At 45.2% G+C, this 19709-nt stretch overlaps 1 protein-coding gene across 2 annotated transcripts in view; it reads right to left on the bottom strand.

The window, feature by feature from the left end:
• LOC137424952 (mitogen-activated protein kinase 8-like) overlaps window positions 1-19709 on the bottom strand; it is a 95544-nt gene that overhangs the window by 27922 nt on the left and 47913 nt on the right. For both annotated transcript variants that reach the window (XM_078776113.1, XM_078776112.1), the window contains exons 3-4: window positions 6464-6646; window positions 3211-3335 (exon numbers count right to left, since the gene is read on the bottom strand). In XM_078776113.1, the coding sequence (XP_078632239.1) occupies window positions 3211-3335; window positions 6464-6646 (308 nt within the window). The remainder of the gene's footprint in view (window positions 1-3210; window positions 3336-6463; window positions 6647-19709) is intronic.

The following is a 19709-nucleotide window of genomic DNA, read 5'->3' as shown; positions in this document are numbered from 1 at the left end:
AAAGTAAAAGTAATAGGCCCGGGACATGCCTAAGAGGAGGAGGGTGCAGTGTTGTGGATATGAGAATGGTGTTTTTTTTATTGTTTTATTGTGGACCCTCCTTCCTCCATTTGTTGTTGTATAAAGGTCAAAGGTCGTGCCCGTAGTTATTTCACAAGCACCCACGTAGCCAATAATAGATTTCCTCCTTGTTGGTAGTTATTTCCTTATTCTGTGTATTAGGCTAAGGATTTGTCTTCCATTAATTGACACTCCATTGCACCGAATTCAAATAGATAGATCCCCTTTCATTTCCATTTAATAAAGCCTCAATTGCCAACTGCATTCACCGCGACTCCATTAGCCACGAGGTAGGCTTGGAGAAGAAGGGGGAGGAGCTGCCGAATCCTGGGCGTGCCGCCCATCGTCATCAAGGGTGGAGCCAGAGGGCCCGTGCCGACCAATCAGGGCCGAGGCGAGCTCACCGATGGGTGTGTTCTAGAGGCCGGCGGCTTGATCGCCCCCGGGCGTTATAAAAAGCGCGCGCGGAAGCCTTTGAAGAAAGTGATGAGAAGGAGTCGAAGGTGGTTGCAGAAACCAGAAGTGCGCCAGAGACGGCAGAGGAGTCCAAGTTAAGAAGTGCGAAAGGAGAAGTGCGAAAGGAGAAGTGCGAAACCAGAAGTGCGCCAGAGACGGCAGAGGAGTCCAAGTCCAGAAGTGTGAAACCAGAAGTGCGCCAGAGCCAGCAGAGGAGTCCAAGTCCAGAAGTGCGAAAGGAGTTGCGCCAGGGACGGCAGGTGAGCTTAGAGTCCACCACCACCACCACCAACTTGGAGTCCACCACCACCAGCTTGGAGTCCACCACCACCAGCTTTGAGACCACACAGTTTCGACCCGCTGTGACGCGGGGGCCAGATTGCGGTGGCATCGGTGGCCGTCGAGGTCCCGCCCGACGTCCCATGCAGGATCAAGCTCCAGCTCCGGTTCCCGTTGGACCTTCCTCTCCTACCAGTCCTTCCATTCCTGCCTGCCATTTCCCCATTCGTGTGAGTTTGATTGTCGTCCGTTTTGTGTGTCTTGTCCTGGGTTAATTAAGACTGTAGGTAAGCTAGCATTGCACTGTGTCTCCTTGATTTCTTCTGTAAATTATTTTATTATCTTTCCTTCTTCCTTGGTTTCTTTGGTCCTGTACATAGTAATAAATTATATTCGTATTGCAAACCATTTTTGTCTTCTTCGTCTTCTTCTTCACATCCGTGTCGTCTTTGTCTTTTCCTCATTGAATATCTGTGGCACGATTTGGCCAACGTTTCAGGATCGGGTCTAGTCATTGTAAAAACGGTTCGGGCCGCGGCGCCATCCGCTCGGCAAATTAACATCTTATCCGCGGTCCGTAACAATATATATATATATATATTTAGATGTTTGTGTGTGTCGCAATTATTCTTAGAGATGGCCAAACGATTCTTCGTCAAACTTTCAGAGGTTGGGTAATCAGTGAGTGTTCCAGGCAAAAGAAAATTGAAACTTGTGTGCAAGTTGTGTGAAAATTGAAATTGAAACTTGAAATTGAAAAAAGTGCATACGCCTTTATAGCTTAACAGCTATTTATACATTTGTAGCTTTACAGCTATAACTCTGTGAAACGTAATATTAAATGATATCTGACCCCATTCCTTAGTGGGTTTCGGGAAGTGTTTTACATCCCAACAACAAAAAAAATGGAATAACAAGTCAGGAGATGATGATGGTTCATGAGCGAGCGGTATTCAATGACAAAGGTCAAAACCGACATTGAAAATATATAAATAGGAATGTATTATCTGTTATGAGACTAGTTAGCTACACAACACCGAAAATTCGGTTCGATTCCGACAACTTTGAAAATTTGACCTTTGTGACCTTGAAATGTCAAAACGAAGGTTACTGACCTTGAAATGAGATAGAAAATAATGTATAATCAGTTATGAGGTTAGTTAGCGACACAATACGGAAAATTCGGTTAGATTCCGACAACTTTGAAAATTTGACCTTTGTGACCTTCAAAGGTCAAAGGTCGAAGATTCTGAATTTTTTTTGGAAAACTTGTATTTCATGATGTATGTGATAATATAAATCATGTACGACATTTCACCCTATCAGGAAGCGAACAATGTAATAAAACCATCAAAAATCGACTTTTCTAAATTTCATGACCTTGGGGCGAAAATGAAAAATGGAGCTCCGTGGGGCTAGACACATGACATTGGCCTAACCAAATACCGAAACCCCTGTCAGATTCCACCAACTCCCTCGGAGAAGATGTAGCTTGAACTCGATTACCCCCTACAAATACATCTTTTTCGGGCGTGGCTCCGCCCACAATGGGCGCAATACGCCCACTCTAGGCAGGACACAACTAGATCAAGATATCAACCTCCCACCCAAGTTTCATCAAGATCGGATGATATCATCGGGTAGTTATGCTGTGGACAGACAGACAGACAGACACACACCCATGACGAATATAGTGGTCACTCTGTTTGATAACTCGTGAACCAAAAACAAAATTTGATTTCTTCAAAATGCCAACAGGATTAGAACAATACCAGGCAATGCTGGGAACCACTGCTCATACTGTTTATCATAAATGAACTCCATACATGCTCTTTCAGTCAGAGAAAGCTGCATAACGCAAACAAGAAAAGCTACACAGAGGTGTATCCACGACAAAAGGCTTCAATAATCGTATATATATATTACAAAAGTCTGTTGTGTGAAGTCAAAGTTGCCTTATTACATGCAAGATTCAGAGATTGTCTGCATGAAGGGTGCTCATCAGGAGCTGGCAATTTGAGAGGTGTAGAAGCAGTCAACTGGCTGTTAATCACGTGGTTGATTATGTATAATGGATCAGCTGAAAGGGGCATCAACAAATGGCCATGTAAGGCAAATACATGAATAGTGAGTCCAATGAGGCAGATAAATAAATGATTGCAAGGTAAGGCTATGTAAGGCCGTGTATATAAGTGAATGGTTACATGATGTACCCACATGTCATGTGCAACCCATAAATTAGTGGTCTGCCTATGAGGCACACACACATTAGTGAACTGTAACTACACACACTTACAGTTAACTACACAGTTAACTAGAGTTAACTAGAGTTAACTACACACACACATGTAAGGCGCATGTGAAGTTTATGAGTTGTGAGGAAGTAGAAGAACAGCTGTGATCACTCGCTCTTACCCCGTTCACCTCACTGGCATCAAACCACACGTGAATATATGGGTGCTGCAAGGCCTCATCCACAGAAATCCTTTTGACAGGGTCAATGACAAGCATCTTCGAGAGGAGATCCCGTGCCTGACTCGCTGGTGGAACAAACATTGATCAAAACCTCCATTTAAAACAACTAGGGCATGCCCGTACTATATCTATATCTAAAATTATATCCCCCCCCCCCTCTATTTACATGAAATGGTTTGGTCCAAAGCGAACGGCTTGCGAGTACGGTGACAATCCCCCCCCTCTATTTACATGAAATGGTTTGGTCCAAAGCGAACGGCTTGCGGAGTTTGGTAAAGAAATCGCCATAGCATGCACAAACGCGCAGGAAAGCGAAAGAATCGCAAATTAGTTTTAATTAGTTTTAAAACATCGTTTAACGCCAACATAGCGGCAACATAGTTTGCCAACGTGAAATAAATGAATACGCTCTCAAATGTGCCGTCCGAGGCAGAGTCTGTTCGCCACGTTCGGCACACGTGATAGCTCGCTGCTCTCTGATTGGTTGAATCGTTTTTTGGACATAGCTCGGTAACTACTTGTCCGATTAATATGAAACCTTGAAAAGGCACATCCTCGGGTCCCCAGCAATATACCTGGGAAGTTTAAAGTATATCGGACCCGTGGTTGTCGAGAAACAGCGGTCACAGACATACATACATACACACAGAGATTACTGGAATTATAGATAGACTAGGGCATGCCCGTACTATATATATATCTAAAATTATATCCCCCCCCCTCTATTTACATGAAATGGTTTGGTCCAAAGCAAACGGCTTGCGAGTACGGTGACAATCCCCCCCCTCTATTTACATGGAATGGTTTGGTCCAAAGCGAACGGCTTGCGAGTACGGTGACAATCCCCCCCCCCCCCCCCCTCTATTTACATGAAATGGTTTGGTCCAAAGCGAACGGCTTGCGGAGTTTGGTAAAGAAATCGCCATAGCGTGCACAAAAGCGCAGGAAAGCGAAAGAATCGCAAATTAGTTTTAATTAGTTTTAAAACATAGTTTAACGCCAACATAGTTTGCCAACGTGAAATAAATGAATACGCTCTCAAATGTGCCGTCCGAGGCAGAGTCTGTTCGCCACGTTCGGCACACGTGATAACTCGCTGCTCTCTGATTGGTTGAATCGTTTTTTGGACATAGCTCGGTAACTACTTGTCCGATTAATATGAAACCTTGAAAAGGCACATCCTCGGGTCCCCAGCAATATACCTGGCAAGTTTCAAGTATATCGGACCCGTGGTTGTCGAGAAACAGCGGTCACAGACAAACACACAGACATACACACACACACACACAGAGATTACTGGAATTATAGATAGATGACAACTCGAGAGCATCAGAAAATGCAAACCCCGCCTGCGCTCGTTTGTATTCAAACATCTTCTTCTTCTGTGTGCTCAAAATAACGAAAACAGTTTTTTTTTAAATACAAAATGAAAATTGGTGATTTTATGCAACCTTGACCTTGACCTTTTGATCTAGAAAAAAACAATCGACTCCTACCTTTAAATTTGTGAACCAATTCAGTGACCCGATATGCAAATTCTTTAAATTTCAGATCAATCGGGTGAAAATTGGTGATTTTATGCAACCTTGACCTTTGACCTGTTAATTGAAAAAAAGAAATCAGCTTCTAGCTTTTGATTGGTGAACCAATTCAGTGGGCCAATATGCAAATTCTTAAAATTTCAGGTCAATCGCATGAAAATTGACGATTTTATGTGACGCTGACCTTTGACCTTTTGACCAAATTATTAATTTGCCTTCTCCGTATTATCATAACAGAGTGAAATTGAACTTCCATACTTTGAAATTGAAATTGAACTTCCATACTTTCGTGAAAATTTCATGACAAAACTCAAATGGTTAACAATGAAAAAGTTACGGCCTGGACAGACACACATATGTAATTGCAAAACCCCCTCTCCTGCTACGTGGTTGACGGGCTATTGAAGTCTACCATAAAAGAGCTGCACATGAAGAACCCAGCTAAGGCACAAGCCATGCATATGCTTCGATCTCCATGAAATAATACTAATTCGGAATCCATTATTCAGCACAAAATACCAAAATCAAAATGAGGTTTGCATCACTGTTGCTTGAGACGAGTGAAAGTGCCAGTACCTGAAAATTGTTTAAACTACCAAAACATATTTTACAAGTTCTTCTAACTTAACCTGCAAGCGAGAACTGAAATGTTTTTAATAGAATGCAGTACCCAAAACTTCTTGAACAACACTTCACCCAAATTTGCAAAACAAGGGGCAATGATATGTTGTCTATGGAAAATGGTAGCATTTATGACTCTCTCCCACCTTCCATACTTTCTTGATTATTTGTCCTTTATTCTCTTTCCTCGGCTCTCCTTTCAAATTTCTCACCAAAACTCTTATCCTCTCTTACCTCCCACCGGATGGTGTTGAGGTGGCTCACTCATCTTTGAGCTATCCTGTCTGGGTTTGATTCTTGACCACATTATAAACTGTCAGACTGGTACTTTGTTGACAGTGCATTGTATTTCTCAATGTGCCATCCTTAGGGTGGATGTTAAGCTAATGCCAGGATTTGCTTGTGGATGTTAGGCACCGTGGGGTGCAGTAGGTCATTACTTTCGGCACCCGAGATAAATTACAACTTCCTGCAATAATGTGCTGGAGTACTACAAAGCCTCAACCATACCCAAGTAATAATGCAACAAGACGGTCACGTTCTTCATTTAATCCTTGTCCAATCTTGCATTAGCCACAACAACCCAACTACCCTCCCCTATACTTCGCTACTTTTCCTTCATTTTCTCAAATGAACTCTCCTCTCCTTTCTGATTATATAATGCATATAGAGGGCTTCTGGAGTTGGCTTAGCGGTTAGGGTGCCGGCTTGGGATCCTAGGATCCTGAGTTCGTAATCCCGGTTGATCACTGAATGAACACCAGGGTGGTTGACCCAGCCTGTCATCCTTCCGAGGTCGGCAAATTGAGTACCATTCACTGGTCGCAAGAGGCGACTAACAGGGTTGGCGGCAGGAAGGGCATCCGGCCATAAAACATTGCTTTAAAAAGGGGATCATTGTGCCCGAAAAAGGCCAACCCCTGCTCTGCGGGGAAAAATGCCCTCTAAAGGTTGTTCATATAGAGAGCTTCTATTAAGGCACTTTTATTCAAATTAAACTGAAAAGTGTTGTGTGAGTGAGTGAAAGGCACCTTTTAGTTTGCTGTGTTCAGAGTCTGCAGGAAACAGAGCATCTGGGAAAAGCTTCTCGAAGCTGTAGCCTGTGTACTTCGGCCTTGTTTCTACGTAATTACGCACAGTTGGCTGGAGACGTTTCATGAACTCGGAAGGTGGTGTGCCCAACTGCTCGATCACCTTGTTCCACTGGTCGATATCTACCAGAAACTTGGTTAAGGCAGGACACTATGCTACAAGCACATTGAAGTCAAATCACTATGGAGAAACGTCTCCCATGACCTTCACATGCAAAGAAGATGCAAAGTAAGGTAAACAGATAATGTACATTTGTCTAATAATCTCTGCTCTTGGCATTGCCCAGCAAACATTGGAATTGTTGACAACAATTTTGTTTTATAACTTTTGACTTATTTACATTAAAAACGATAATAGCTGTAGAATGGTTAAATAAAGAGCTCACCCTGATCACTCATTCTTGATTTCCTTGACGTATTTAGTTGTTTACAGAACTTCATGCTACTTACAGCACAATCCACTTCACCAAAATATAAAGTTATTTGACAATCCACTTCATGCAATGAATAAAGCTTATGATGTTTATTATGTCTGCACATAGCACGACCCACTAGTAGTATATACTGTATATGCAGGGTGAACCAGAAATATGGTCATTTTTGAAATTTGTGTGAAGGAAATAAAAAATTGTATTTCAAAATAAATTCATTCATGATATTGAAGTACATAACATGCATTTTTATTATTTTTATTTTTTACTGATTTAGTTTTATTTTTTGCAGGCAGAACACTTGAGTGACCATGTGGAACTGGTCGGATGAAGAATGCGTTTTATCTATCGAAGCTTTTTACAAGAATAATGATCGTGCAACTGCTGCACAACGTCAATTCAAACTCCATTTCAATGTTCAACGTCATGGAAATGTGCCGTCTGTTCGTGCCATCAAGTTATGGGTTCAGAAGTTTGAGAGGACCGGTTCAACTTTAAAAGAGAAACCGCCAGGAGCACCCAAATCAGTAAGAACAGCACAAAACATTGAGCATGTAAGGGAGTCAGTTTTGACAAGTCCGCATCGATCCAGCCGAAAACATGCATCAGCCTTAAGATTTTCTCACACGTCACTACGCCGCATATTGCATAAGGATTTTAACTTTTATCCCTATAAAATTTAAACTGTCCAGGAATTAAGCCAAGATGATGAGATTTCCCACAATAATTTTTGTGAGGGAATGCTTGGCCATGTTGCAGAACGTCATGACTAATTGGCGTCCAATTAAGATTGGAGGAATGTGTCAGACGAAATGGTGCACATCTCCTAGATGTTCTTTTCCACAAATAAATGGAATGTTATGTACTTAACTTTCTTGTAAGAATTTGTTTTGAAATACAACTTTTTATTACCTTTACACGAGTGTTAAAAATAACCATATTTCTGGCTCACCCTGTATGTATGTATGTATGTTTACCAATATATATACACACACACACACACAGCACCCTACATCTCCGTAGGATTGTACTGCATGCATATATGTATTTATGGCTCTCATTTGGAAACAGTTCCATCGGCTCCACCTATTAAGCATGAACTTTGCAGAGCTACAGCACCTTACATCTCTGTAGGATTGCACTGCATGCAGCCAATGCCTAAGAGGCAGAGCCTATGTCGCTCTGCTAAGCCTATGTAATATATATTAAAATTATTAATTATTATTAATTATTATTATTATTATTAAATTATTATTATTAAAATTATTAGTATAAAATATATATTATATAATATTCACCCCTTATGCTTTGAGAAATGTGCTCGGTGATGCCTGGGTCCTGTATCTTGTGTAGTGCATAGATACGTGGTGTAGTGCACGTGGTGTCATTGTGCAGTGGGTCTGTAATATTTGGTGAACTATGGGGAGAATGAATGATGTTGTGGTGTTATGGGGTAGTGTATGAATGGTGCCAATTATATTTTGTATGCCTTGTCACTTCTTCCACCAAACCTACCGGTGTGTACTCTGGGTATATCCAATGGTTCACCAATGAAGCTGTCCTTCAGGGCTTTGACATGCCAGGCTTCAATGTATCAATCTGCAATGTATATCAGGTGAGGAATCCTGAATGTCTCTCAAAGTCTCTCAAAAGATCAAATTGATGACCCAATTGTAAATAATGGTGTGCTATTGCAGACTGTGTCATCTTATAATCAGACATGTTGCTCACTCATGTTATAATATGAGTCCCTTTCAAGGAACTTCAACACAGTAGGAATCCATTAGGCCCATCAAAATCTGTGCAATAATTGCCAGCTTATGGTTGTTTGTCCATGCTCTACCCTTTTTTAATGGTGAGCATCAAGCAAGTAAGCAACACGTGCCATTTTTACAGCGTAGCCCAAAGGGCAAAGCCATCTCGAACAATGTTTGTTCGTCTCTATGTATATGTATGTATGTACTGTATGTGTGTCCCCTCAAACGTATACCAATCAGAGCTGAGGATCTGGTCACATGACAGGGTGATGTGATTACCTCTGATGGCATTACGGTGGTACGGCGGCTGACTCTCCACACACCGCCATTTTGATTCGAATGTCGTTCAGGCCAAACATATCGTCGAGGTCGAACCTGTCATATATCACAATCGCATGCTCTACCTTTACGTTTTTCATTCAGTGTGAAACACAAACAAACCGATTGTTAAAATGACCATCAAATATCGAAAGCATCGGCTTTACATCTCTTCCAACAAAACGGTACATACCCAACCCTTGTGGGGTATAATCTAGACTACAGTAGATCTTCCCTCAGTTCTGTAAGTAAAACTTACCTCATGGATGTCGGGATTCCTCCAAATTTCTTTGTTTAATGTTATAAACAGCATTAACGACTGTTTAAAAAGCTAATAATATGTGTTTGTGGTTTATTATATTTTACAAGCCCGGCTACACCGCAGTTAGACTTTTAGTCTTGTTAAAGTTTCCTATCTCTCAGATTCGGAGAGTACACTTTAATCATGATGTCACTCAGTCTGGTGGAATAATGGTCAGCGTTCTTCTACCATAACATGTTCATCCAACTTCTGCTTTTAATTTATTCCGGTTTGCCAATATAGGGCTGTCCACAGTCCTTGGATGTTCAATTGAAATATTGTTCTTGAATTTGGTGATGACGTTGCTAATCACGTGCCATGGATTTTAAAGCAATGCCAAGTTCTTCATCACACGGATTGGCATAGCTTCCACAGAGGGTGCAATTCTGATGGACCCTCAACATGAAACACAATGAACATAAAGTCATGGAATTAACTAATACTACAAGGCCTGGTTAACAATAAAAGATGAGATGGGGATTATGGGCACAAAATAGCAACAGCTATACCTCAGTTCCACGAAGTTATAGTCTTGTTAGTCCTGGTATAATGGGGGGACTTCGTGCATATCAGTGGGTATGGAGGCTAAATAAGGGGGGGTTTATAATTATAGGAGGGGTGGAATCGGGGTATACATGGGCTGGTGGGATCGACCGAATGGCTTCTATATGATGGTCAATTAACTCATGCACATTAATTAAACCAAAGCTTATCCCACCAAAGCCATCTGACTATTACATTCTAAAAAGTTATGGTTCCTTTAAACATATTGTTGCGAATATGGAATTTGGCCTCCATATCCGCTTGTAAATATTCCCCTATTTTCTCCAATACTCCCCAACTTTCCCCAATCCCCCATTCCCTAGTCCCATTGCATGTAAATAACAATCAGTAGAGCCGACCTTCCCCTTATTCCCCCATTAAATGTCGTGCCCAGGTCCACCGCACCACACGTAGACAACTTTCGGACATCTTCCTAGTTATTCTTATTCTATGTCAGTTAAGGCCTCGTCTCCATTAATTATGACTCTTCGTTGCACCAGAATGTGATTATATGGCATCAGTAGTGAGTTTAGGACCTTTCCCATACCTCCTTCCATCTTCTTCCCCAACAATTACAACAACAACAGAGGAGATGGCGGCGGAGCGGGGGAGGATGCGTCCTCACACCGGCTCGATTAGCTCCAGACCATGCGCTCCACGGGGTTACCACGAAGGGGCTCCTTGTCAGCTCCTCGTCAAGGGCGGAGCCTGGTAAACCCCCCGCACGCACCCAATGAGAAGCAACGTGCCGATTCCACGAGGCGGAGCTAACGAGCCGAGGGCGTGTCACTCCCCGCCGGATATACGCGGCCACGCGCCGGATGTGACGAGAGATGCGCACCCAGCTTGGAGAAGGAAAGCCACCTGCGAGCGCTGAGTCAGATGCGCACCCAGCTTGGAGAAGGAAAGCCACCTGCGAGCGCTGAGTCAGATGCGCCCCCAGCTTGAGCAGACAAGACGCCATCCGAGCGCTGCGACCTCCCCGCATCTCTGGACCGGACCGAGTCGATTCTGACCTTTGAGCCCAGGTGCACCTGGAGCCATCGCTACCCGCCTGTCCTTTGCATCAATCCCCGTGTGAGTCAGCCGTTGTCCTGTTTACCTGTCGTCTGTTGGGAATAATATAAGATTGTGTCTAAGTGCTTGTCTTTCTATGCTGTCCCTCTTGTAGTTGTAATCTAACCTTCCGCCTTAATATAACCTCCTCCGGAGGTCTTGAGAACTGAACCCCTGGTGTCGTATTGTGTTATTGTAATCCAGCCGGGTGTCTTCTTTTTCTTATTGAGCCAGCATCGCGCGACTTCGTCAACGTCGAGTATAGTCGGGTAATTTGTGCGGACACGACGGCCATTCCGCTCGGCCCACTTTAACATCAAAGTCGTGTCTGTAACAATTGGTGTCGAGGAGTGAGATTCGGACCCGGGACTAAATTAGTTAGGCCCAAATTTTGGGAGGGAAAATCGGTTCGGAGCGCGTACTGCGCTCGACAAAATCGAGCCGGAGCGCGGTCCCGCGGTTACTGCGCTCGCCGAAATTATAACGAAAAAAAAAAAAATTTGGATTTGTTTTACGAAACTCGAATTTTGCAAGTCGCGCTATGGCGGATCAAGACGGCTGGGGTCCGGTAGCGGAGAGTGAAGCAGGGTCGGTCCAGGACCAAATTGAGGGACATGAGGGACATGAGGAGAGCGAAACAGCGAGGGTAGCAGGCACGCAAAATGGCGCCTCGCAAGAGCGCGCGGTAGCCGAGCCCGCTGTATCAACGGGCTTTAACATGCAGCCGATTGACATACAGGCCCTCATTGCGCAGCTACAGGCAGCTGTACAGATGAGTATGGGGAGCCAAATTGAGCGATTGGGTGAGCGATTGGAGGGCCAAATGGGGGTAATGGGGAACCGGATGGATGCTCAGAGTGAGCAATTGGGAGTAATGAGGGACGAAGCGAGGGGTACTGGTGAGGGGTTAGACAAGAAATTTGGGAAGTTAGACAATAATTTTGAGGGGTTAGACAACGGGATAAAAGAAGTGAAAAATGGGTTAACGGGGGTAGAAAACAGAATGGCCGCTCAAGAGAATCAGATAGAGGGAGTGAAACATGGGTTAACGGGGGTAGAAAACAGAATGGCCGCTCAAGAGAATCAAATAGAGGGAGTGAAAAATGGGTTAGAGGGGTTAGAAAACAGTATGGAAGGCAAATTGAGGGACATGAGGGACCAAGCGGAAAGGGAAGTTAAACAAATGGAGCAGCAGATAGAGGGGGTCAGAATGGGGGTAGAAACCAAACTGGATGCTCACAGGGAGGAAATGGAGCAGATGAGGGTGGCATCTGGGCAGGAGATGCAAGTGATGGGAGAGGAGATCAGAAGAGGAGTGAGTGAGGAGGTCGGAGGAGTGCGCGAGGAGGTGAGGCACTGTGAGGAGCACATGGAAAAGGAGGTGAGAAAGGGGACTGTAAAGTTACAAGGGGGCATAGAGGACCTGACGCAGGAGGTGGAGCAGCTGACGGTGGGACAAACGGAGTTAGTGGAGCAGGTTCAAAGGAACACTGCGGTATTAGGAGGTTTAAAAGCGACACAAAATGACCTAAAAAATGACTTGGTAGCGACGAAGAGGGAATGTCAGATGGTACGTGAGGGACTGACAACGAGGTTGGACGAGGTGATAGAGGTAATGGAGACGAAGGACCGGCAGGTGAGGACGCACATGGAAACGGTCAAGGTAGCCTTGGAGGACGAGCTTGAGGAGACGTACCGGGGAATAAAAGAGGTGAGGCACAAATTAGAAGAAGTGGAAGAAGGGGTGAGCGAAATTAAGAAGCGACGGAGAGGGGATAACAAAGAGATAAAAGAGGAGATAAAAGAATTGGTCCAAAGTCTGTGTTTGGATCGTGATGTGCTCGTTAACCGGATGAGGGATTCGCAGGTGATGGAGGAGAAGCGAAGAGGAAGAGGACCCGGTGTAAGTGGCGACCAATATGGTCGTGCGTATGATGCGCCAGGTGATTTAAGAGGCTTGGGGGTCGAGATAGACCCGGGTGTTCGTGAGAGGCCGTTGGTGAAGTGTGCGACAGGTCTGGTGTGCGAAAATGGAGGTGTGCAAGAAAGTCCGACTCTGGGGTGTGTGAGGAAAAAGTGCGTGCCAAGGAGTGAGTGTGCTGGCGAGAGTGAGTCGGTCGTAGCGTGTGTGCGAGGGAGCACATGGAAGCGCGGGGTGGTGAGTGTTACAGAGGGTGTGACGGGAGAGTGTGCGCAAGAGTGTGCGCGAGAAAGGTGTGTGACGGACAGGTGCATGAGGAAAGAGTGCGCTGTCAGAAGTAAGGAAGAGTGTCCACCTGTGGTGAGTGTTACAGAGGGTGTAACGGGAGAGTGTGCGCGAGAAAGGTGTGTGACGGACAGGTGCATGGGGAAAGAGTGCGCTGTCAGAAGTAAGGAAGAGTGTCCACCTGTGGTGAGTGTTACAGAGGGTGTAACGGGAGAGTGTGCGCGAGAAAGGTGTGTGACGGACAGGTGCACGAGGAAAGAGTGCGCTGTCAAGAGTAAGGGTGAGTGCGCTGTCAAGAATGGAGGTGAGAGTAGTGAGAGTGACATGGAGCGTGAGTTAGTTGTGACAGGTGAGCGAGGATGTACACCTGGGATGGAAGGATGCACACCTGGAATGGTAGAGCGTGAGTGGGAATGCACGCTGGAGTTGGTGGTGAGGCACGTGATTGGGTGTGCGAATGAGGGCACACCTGTGATTGTCACAGAGGAGGTGACCGCGGAGGGGGCGCGAAGCGGTGTATTGGTGAGGTGTGCGAGCAACGAATGTGTGCCAAAGTGTTCGGTGGTCAGGTGTGTGACCAAGGCTGTGAGTGGAATGGGTGTACCTGGGTGTGTAAGGAAAGGTACGAGGAGCATGGAGACGGCTGGATGTGTGAGCAAGGAACGGGCTGCGGGGTGTAAGCGTCCAGGTGAAGCATCGACGTTACACGGGTTAGAGGTTAGAGCGACTTTTAGCCGAAGCAGGCCCTCGGTGCGTGCCGGGCCTCGCTTTGAACGGCCGCGTCCAGGCTCCACTAGGCGGAGCTGGCAGCCCGATAGAAAGGGTCGTCATGGCGACCACGTTTTGGTGAGACGTGCCGGCAGGTCGAGATCGGGGCATTGGATGGCTCCGTGCCGAGATGGTGCGTGGGATCTCGGGCCGGGTAAACCTCCTTCCCTGCACCGAAGGCAGGATGCAGCCAGCCACTGGCACAGAACAACCAGCATCCATTGCTTGGCTTTACGAAGCCGGGCTTTGGACGGGAATTGGCGCACCGAGAGGTATTAGTGAGTAGACGGGTGATGAGGTTAGTGTTTTGGACCCAAAATTAGAGAAAAACAAAATTTGATGATTGGCAAAGGATTGGCAGTAGTGATTGGCAGATGATGGGCAGTGATTGGCAAATTTTTGATTTGTTGAAATTTGATGTGCAAAATTGGTAGTGAGAGACCCCCGATGTGGTGGGATGGCATCCCTGCCACCCTTCCCATGAGGGGGGCAAAGGAGCTATAGTTTATGGGGTGTATGGCAGTGAAAACTAGCCCGGGTGGGTTAGGTTATATTGATAGGGCCCTAGAAGATGACATTAGGTAACGTTAAGATTAGTTAGTGACTGATACCTGTAGTGGGGACGCAGGTAGATTAGTATGGATGATAATGACGAGGGAGCGCAATAGTTTAAAGGGACGACTGGGAAGCGCAAGTTTCAGAAGGGAGTAGTTAGCTGAGATGATGCCGTGTTTGTGAGAATTGAACAGGTGTGATTGCACAGGTGTGCAACTGGACAGGTGTGTGGAGCAGTGTATGAGTAGTGAGTGTTGTGGATCAGCGCGAATGCGCTTGGGGAGAGAAGGGTGCCGGTGGCACCAGGTGTGAGAGCACAGGTGTGCAAGTACAGGTGTGTGGAGAAAGTTGGAGTAAGTGGTACGGAGTGGTGTGCATGGTGCGAAGGTGTGGATGGGGGAAGAGTGGACCCCTTTCACGAGTACCCGGGGCGGGTAGTGTAAGTGCTAGGTAAAGGGTACAGGTAAATTGTGGTTGGATATTGGCACTTGTGGTGCGGTTGCAGAATGGTGTTGTGAATGGGTGCATTAGTGTTGTGGAAATGGCTGGGCGTGTAGCCTGTTAGTGCGTGTAGTTGGTTGGGCACTCCACCACTGTGAGGATGTCGGCCAGGTGAGGCCGCAGGTGGGCTCTGGGAGCCGGTAGAGTTGTGGATGGGGCCCGAGGATCCGGAGGATGGATCGGGCAGCCCAGTGCCAGAGAGGGCACGGAGTGGGGAGAGAGCCAGAGGGCCTTCCCCTGGTAGTTAGGTTAGGGTAAGGAGCAGGTAAGCTCGGAGGCAACTGCAGTGGTGGAGGTGTGCAGGTGGGTAGACCCACTGGGAGAGGTACACGTCGCAGCCCAGAAATTGTACGAGGGCACCGGGAGATGAATCGGGGGAGTGAGACCCCAAATTGAAGAGCACCACAGTTTGGCCAATGGGAATTGGTTTTTAGAACCCATAGTGTAAGAGGGCCAATGGTTTGGCCGGAGAAAGACCCCGGGTAGTGTAAAGTTGTTAAAGTCATTTAGGAGATAGTTAGGATTGATGAACCTGTCGCACCATACGCAGCCACTTACCTGTGGTGATGATGATGACTCCACACCTGTGTTTTCTTTGTTTGTGTTGCAGAAATGAGAATTGCTGTTGGATTTGTGAGACGCATCACGACGTGGATGAGACATTGGGGTGATTCCATCTCTCCCTCCCTAGGAGGGACTGATGATGAATTGGTGATGGCAAATTTTGATGTTGAGTTGGAGATGGCAAATTGTGATGAGAGTTGAAAATGGCAAATTTGATTGGTTAGGAGGGAGAGAAGACGAATTTGGTATATGGGAGGAACGGGGAAGACAGTAGGGATGTTTGTTGATTTGTAAAGTAGATGTTTATGGGTAGTGTTGTGTTTTGTGGATACAGTAAGGGGTAAGGGAGGGGCCATGTAGGTTACCTGGTGGGGGGGGGGGCGTACGATAGGAACGTACCTGTCTCACCTGGTTCCCATGTGCCCCCAGTGTGCATCACCTTACATTGCGTGCACTTTTGCGCCCTTACCACCTTACTCACTTGTCTGCTTCTTTTGTCTCCCACCTCCGAGGATCTGGCTTTGGGGTAGAGAGAGAGGAAAGAGAGGTGCTGGCTGCGCAGTTGTGGGCCTGCACTTTCGCTGTTTGCTGCCGGGATCGATACACCATATGGACCGCAATGTTTGTGGCCACCCACAATGGACCGCAGTTCGTTTGCGGCCAAGCACCACCCGGGGATGGACCTATGGATCAACGTGGCACCTATGCCATACAGGTGAACCACTAATAGTTAACACCACCAAGTGCACCACAAGAAGAGCAAGAGACACCTGCAGGGTTAGGGGTTGTCGAATTTATTTTTATTCCAATGAACAATGGTGACTGCACCGATTGGTGGTGGGGTGGTGCTTTTGATGCTGGGAAAGGGTGCTCTGCACGTTATTAAAGGCCGTCGGCCACAGAGCACTCGTGGGTTGGTGTATCGATGTTGGCAAGCGCGCTCTCTCTATGCATAACATCTGCATGTGTTCCTCCAAAAACAGGTCCCGGATCGTAGTGTAAATAGCAGCGTAGTCTTGTAAATAATGCTCCCTACCGGCTGTATGTTTAGTTTGCGAATTCTTTCCGGATTCGGTTATCCTGTGGGTGTGTTTCTGTGAGGAGAAGGGTGCAACGTCGCAGGGGGACATATTTACTCATTTGTGAATATCTGTAAAACTGTCGCACTCAGGGTAGAGTTAATAGTAGAGGGAACTACATTGCGTGCCACACTAAAGTAGGTAAAAATTTATCGGGTCGGGACGCCCCGAGGGTAGAGAAGGGTGCAATGTTGCGAATATGGAATTTGGCCTCCATATCCGCTTGTAAATATTCCCCTATTTTCTCCAATACTCCCCAACTTTCCCCAATCCCCCATTCCCTAGTCCCATTGCATGTAAATAACAATCAGTAGAGCCGACCTTCCCCTTATTCCCCCATTAAATGTCGTGCCCAGGTCCACAGCACCACACGTAGACAACTTTCGGACATCTTCCTAGTTATTCTTATTCTATGTCAGTTAAGGCCTCGTCTCCATTAATTATGACTCTTCGTTGCACCAGAATGTGATTATATGGCATCAGTAGTGAGTTTAGGACCTTTCCCATACCTCCTTCCATCTTCTTCCCCAACAATTACAACAACAACAGAGGAGATGGCGGCGGAGCGGGGGAGGATGCGTCCTCACACCGGCTCGATTAGCTCCAGACCATGCGCTCCACGGGGTTACCACGAAGGGGCTCCTTGTCAGCTCCTCGTCAAGGGCGGAGCCTGGTAAACCCCCCGCACGCACCCAATGAGAAGCAACGTGCCGATTCCACGAGGCGGAGCTAACGAGCCGAGGGCGTGTCACTCCCCGCCGGATATACGCGGCCACGCGCCGGATGTGACGAGAGATGCGCACCCAGCTTGGAGAAGGAAAGCCACCTGCGAGCGCTGAGTCAGATGCGCACCCAGCTTGGAGAAGGAAAGCCACCTGCGAGCGCTGAGTCAGATGCGCCCCCAGCTTGAGCAGACAAGACGCCATCCGAGCGCTGCGACCTCCCCGCATCTCTGGACCGGACCGAGTCGATTCTGACCTTTGAGCCCAGGTGCACCTGGAGCCATCGCTACCCGCCTGTCCTTTGCATCAATCCCCGTGTGAGTCAGCCGTTGTCCTGTTTACCTGTCGTCTGTTGGGAATAATATAAGATTGTGTCTAAGTGCTTGTCTTTCTATGCTGTCCCTCTTGTAGTTGTAATCTAACCTTCCGCCTTAATATAACCTCCTCCGGAGGTCTTGAGAACTGAACCCCTGGTGTCGTATTGTGTTATTGTAATCCAGCCGGGTGTCTTCTTTTTCTTATTGAGCCAGCATCGCGCGACTTCGTCAACGTCGAATATAGTCGGGTAATTTGTGCGGACACGACGGCCATTCCGCTCGGCCCACTTTAACATCAAAGTCGTGTCTGTAACAATATGTACACACGTGAGAAGCCCTCCTTCCCTATTCCCCCTTCCAATCTCATAGAAATTGCAACATATTAGATATTGACAGGAGTACCTGGCGTTGCCTGGTGATGTTCTAATCTGTTGGCATTTTAAAGAAATCAATTTGGTGTTTCGGTTTTTTCATGGGTCCCAAAAACACTTCCCAACACCCACTAAGGAGAATATTACACACACACACACACATACGCACACACACCAGGGATTATTTTGCATTTTATATCACCTTTCACATAGCGACAAAGTCTCAGGCAATATTGAGCGATTTTTAAAATCCCCACAAAAGGTCTACGTTTACAGGGACTCTATGGACATATCCCCATCGCAAAATCAACTGAAAGAAGTATTAAACATTTGAATAATATAGATAGATTTAATCCATACCAAAATAACAAAATATATAAAACAATGAGCATTTTATTATTTAAAAAAATGAAAACAGTGGATTTAACCAAAACAAGGCAGCTTAAGGGGGTAAAAAAAATCAACAGAAACAACAATTTAAAATGTGTAAAAACATAGAGGGATGAAATCTCAAACAAAAAGATAAGGTAGGAATGACACCACAATCCTCATGGATAGTAATCCATGAGGATTGTGGTGTCATATTGTGGTGTCGTATTGTGGTGTCTTTCCTACCTTGTCTTTGTTTTTTGTTTGAGATTTCATCCCTCTATGTTTTTACATTAAAAAATTTTTTTTTTTCGAGAATAATACTATATTTCAATTTATTGTAATAATGTGTTCAAATTTAAAAAACTTACACGATATGTACAGAACTTCTCCCAGTCATGCAATTTGACTCTCCATCAAGTAATCTGATTGGTTGCTAGAGAACTTTTCACCCGGAAACAAACATGTGACAGGAAAGCATTTTTGGTGACTATTTTCCATACAAAGTCGGCAAAAAAGTATTTTCACCACCAAACTTACTCGATAATTAAATAACTAACAACCCAAGAAACATATAACATTTTCGTAATCCATACTGTGAGAGAGATGTTTGTCTGTCTGTCTGTGTATTGCCATTTTTCTCAGAGATGACCGAATGGATCTTCCTCAAACTTTCATTGGTTAATACATGAGAGCCGGGCAATGTTTTAGGCAAAAATAAATTTTGAAGTTGGATTGTTTTTTTAATTGCTCTATAGTGTTTAAGCCTTTGTAGAAAATGTGAAAGGGAATATTAAATGATCCCTGACCCCATTCGTTAGTGGGTGTAGGGAAGTATTTTAGGCCCCCACAAAAAAATTTGATTTCTTCAAAATGCCAACAACATTAGACCAACAAAGGGCAATGTCGGGTACCCTACCAGTATTATATTAGGCCTTATGCATGCCAAAAGACAACATTTTTAGATAACATTTCAAAAATATTACAAGAACGTTAGGTAAAAATTACTAATGTTTTAAAAGAATTTCAGCAGCATTTTAAACACTTTTTTAACATCAGTAAAACATTATCGAAAAACATAATCGTAATGTTTGACTGAAAAAAACCACCTTTAGATGTGTTTAGATGTCAAACATTATGATGTTTAGATGATGTTTAGTCAAACCCTTTAGATGTCAAACACATTATGTGTTTGACATAATGTTTACATAACTTTTTTTTAAAGTTTTTTTTAAAGTTAAAAGTTTATTGGGAGCCACTTAACGTCCCATTAAGCTTTGCATCATTTACCAATAATGTGGTGTTTGATTTTGTATGGTTTACTAATA

This window comes from Myxine glutinosa, chromosome 4, assembly GCF_964187855.1.
Source record: "Myxine glutinosa chromosome 4, kmMyxGlut1.1, whole genome shotgun sequence".
Classification (NCBI taxonomy): domain Eukaryota; kingdom Metazoa; phylum Chordata; class Myxini; order Myxiniformes; family Myxinidae; genus Myxine; species Myxine glutinosa.
Note: the sequence above shows the minus strand (reverse complement) of the source record. Positions and strands in the feature narration are given on the sequence as shown.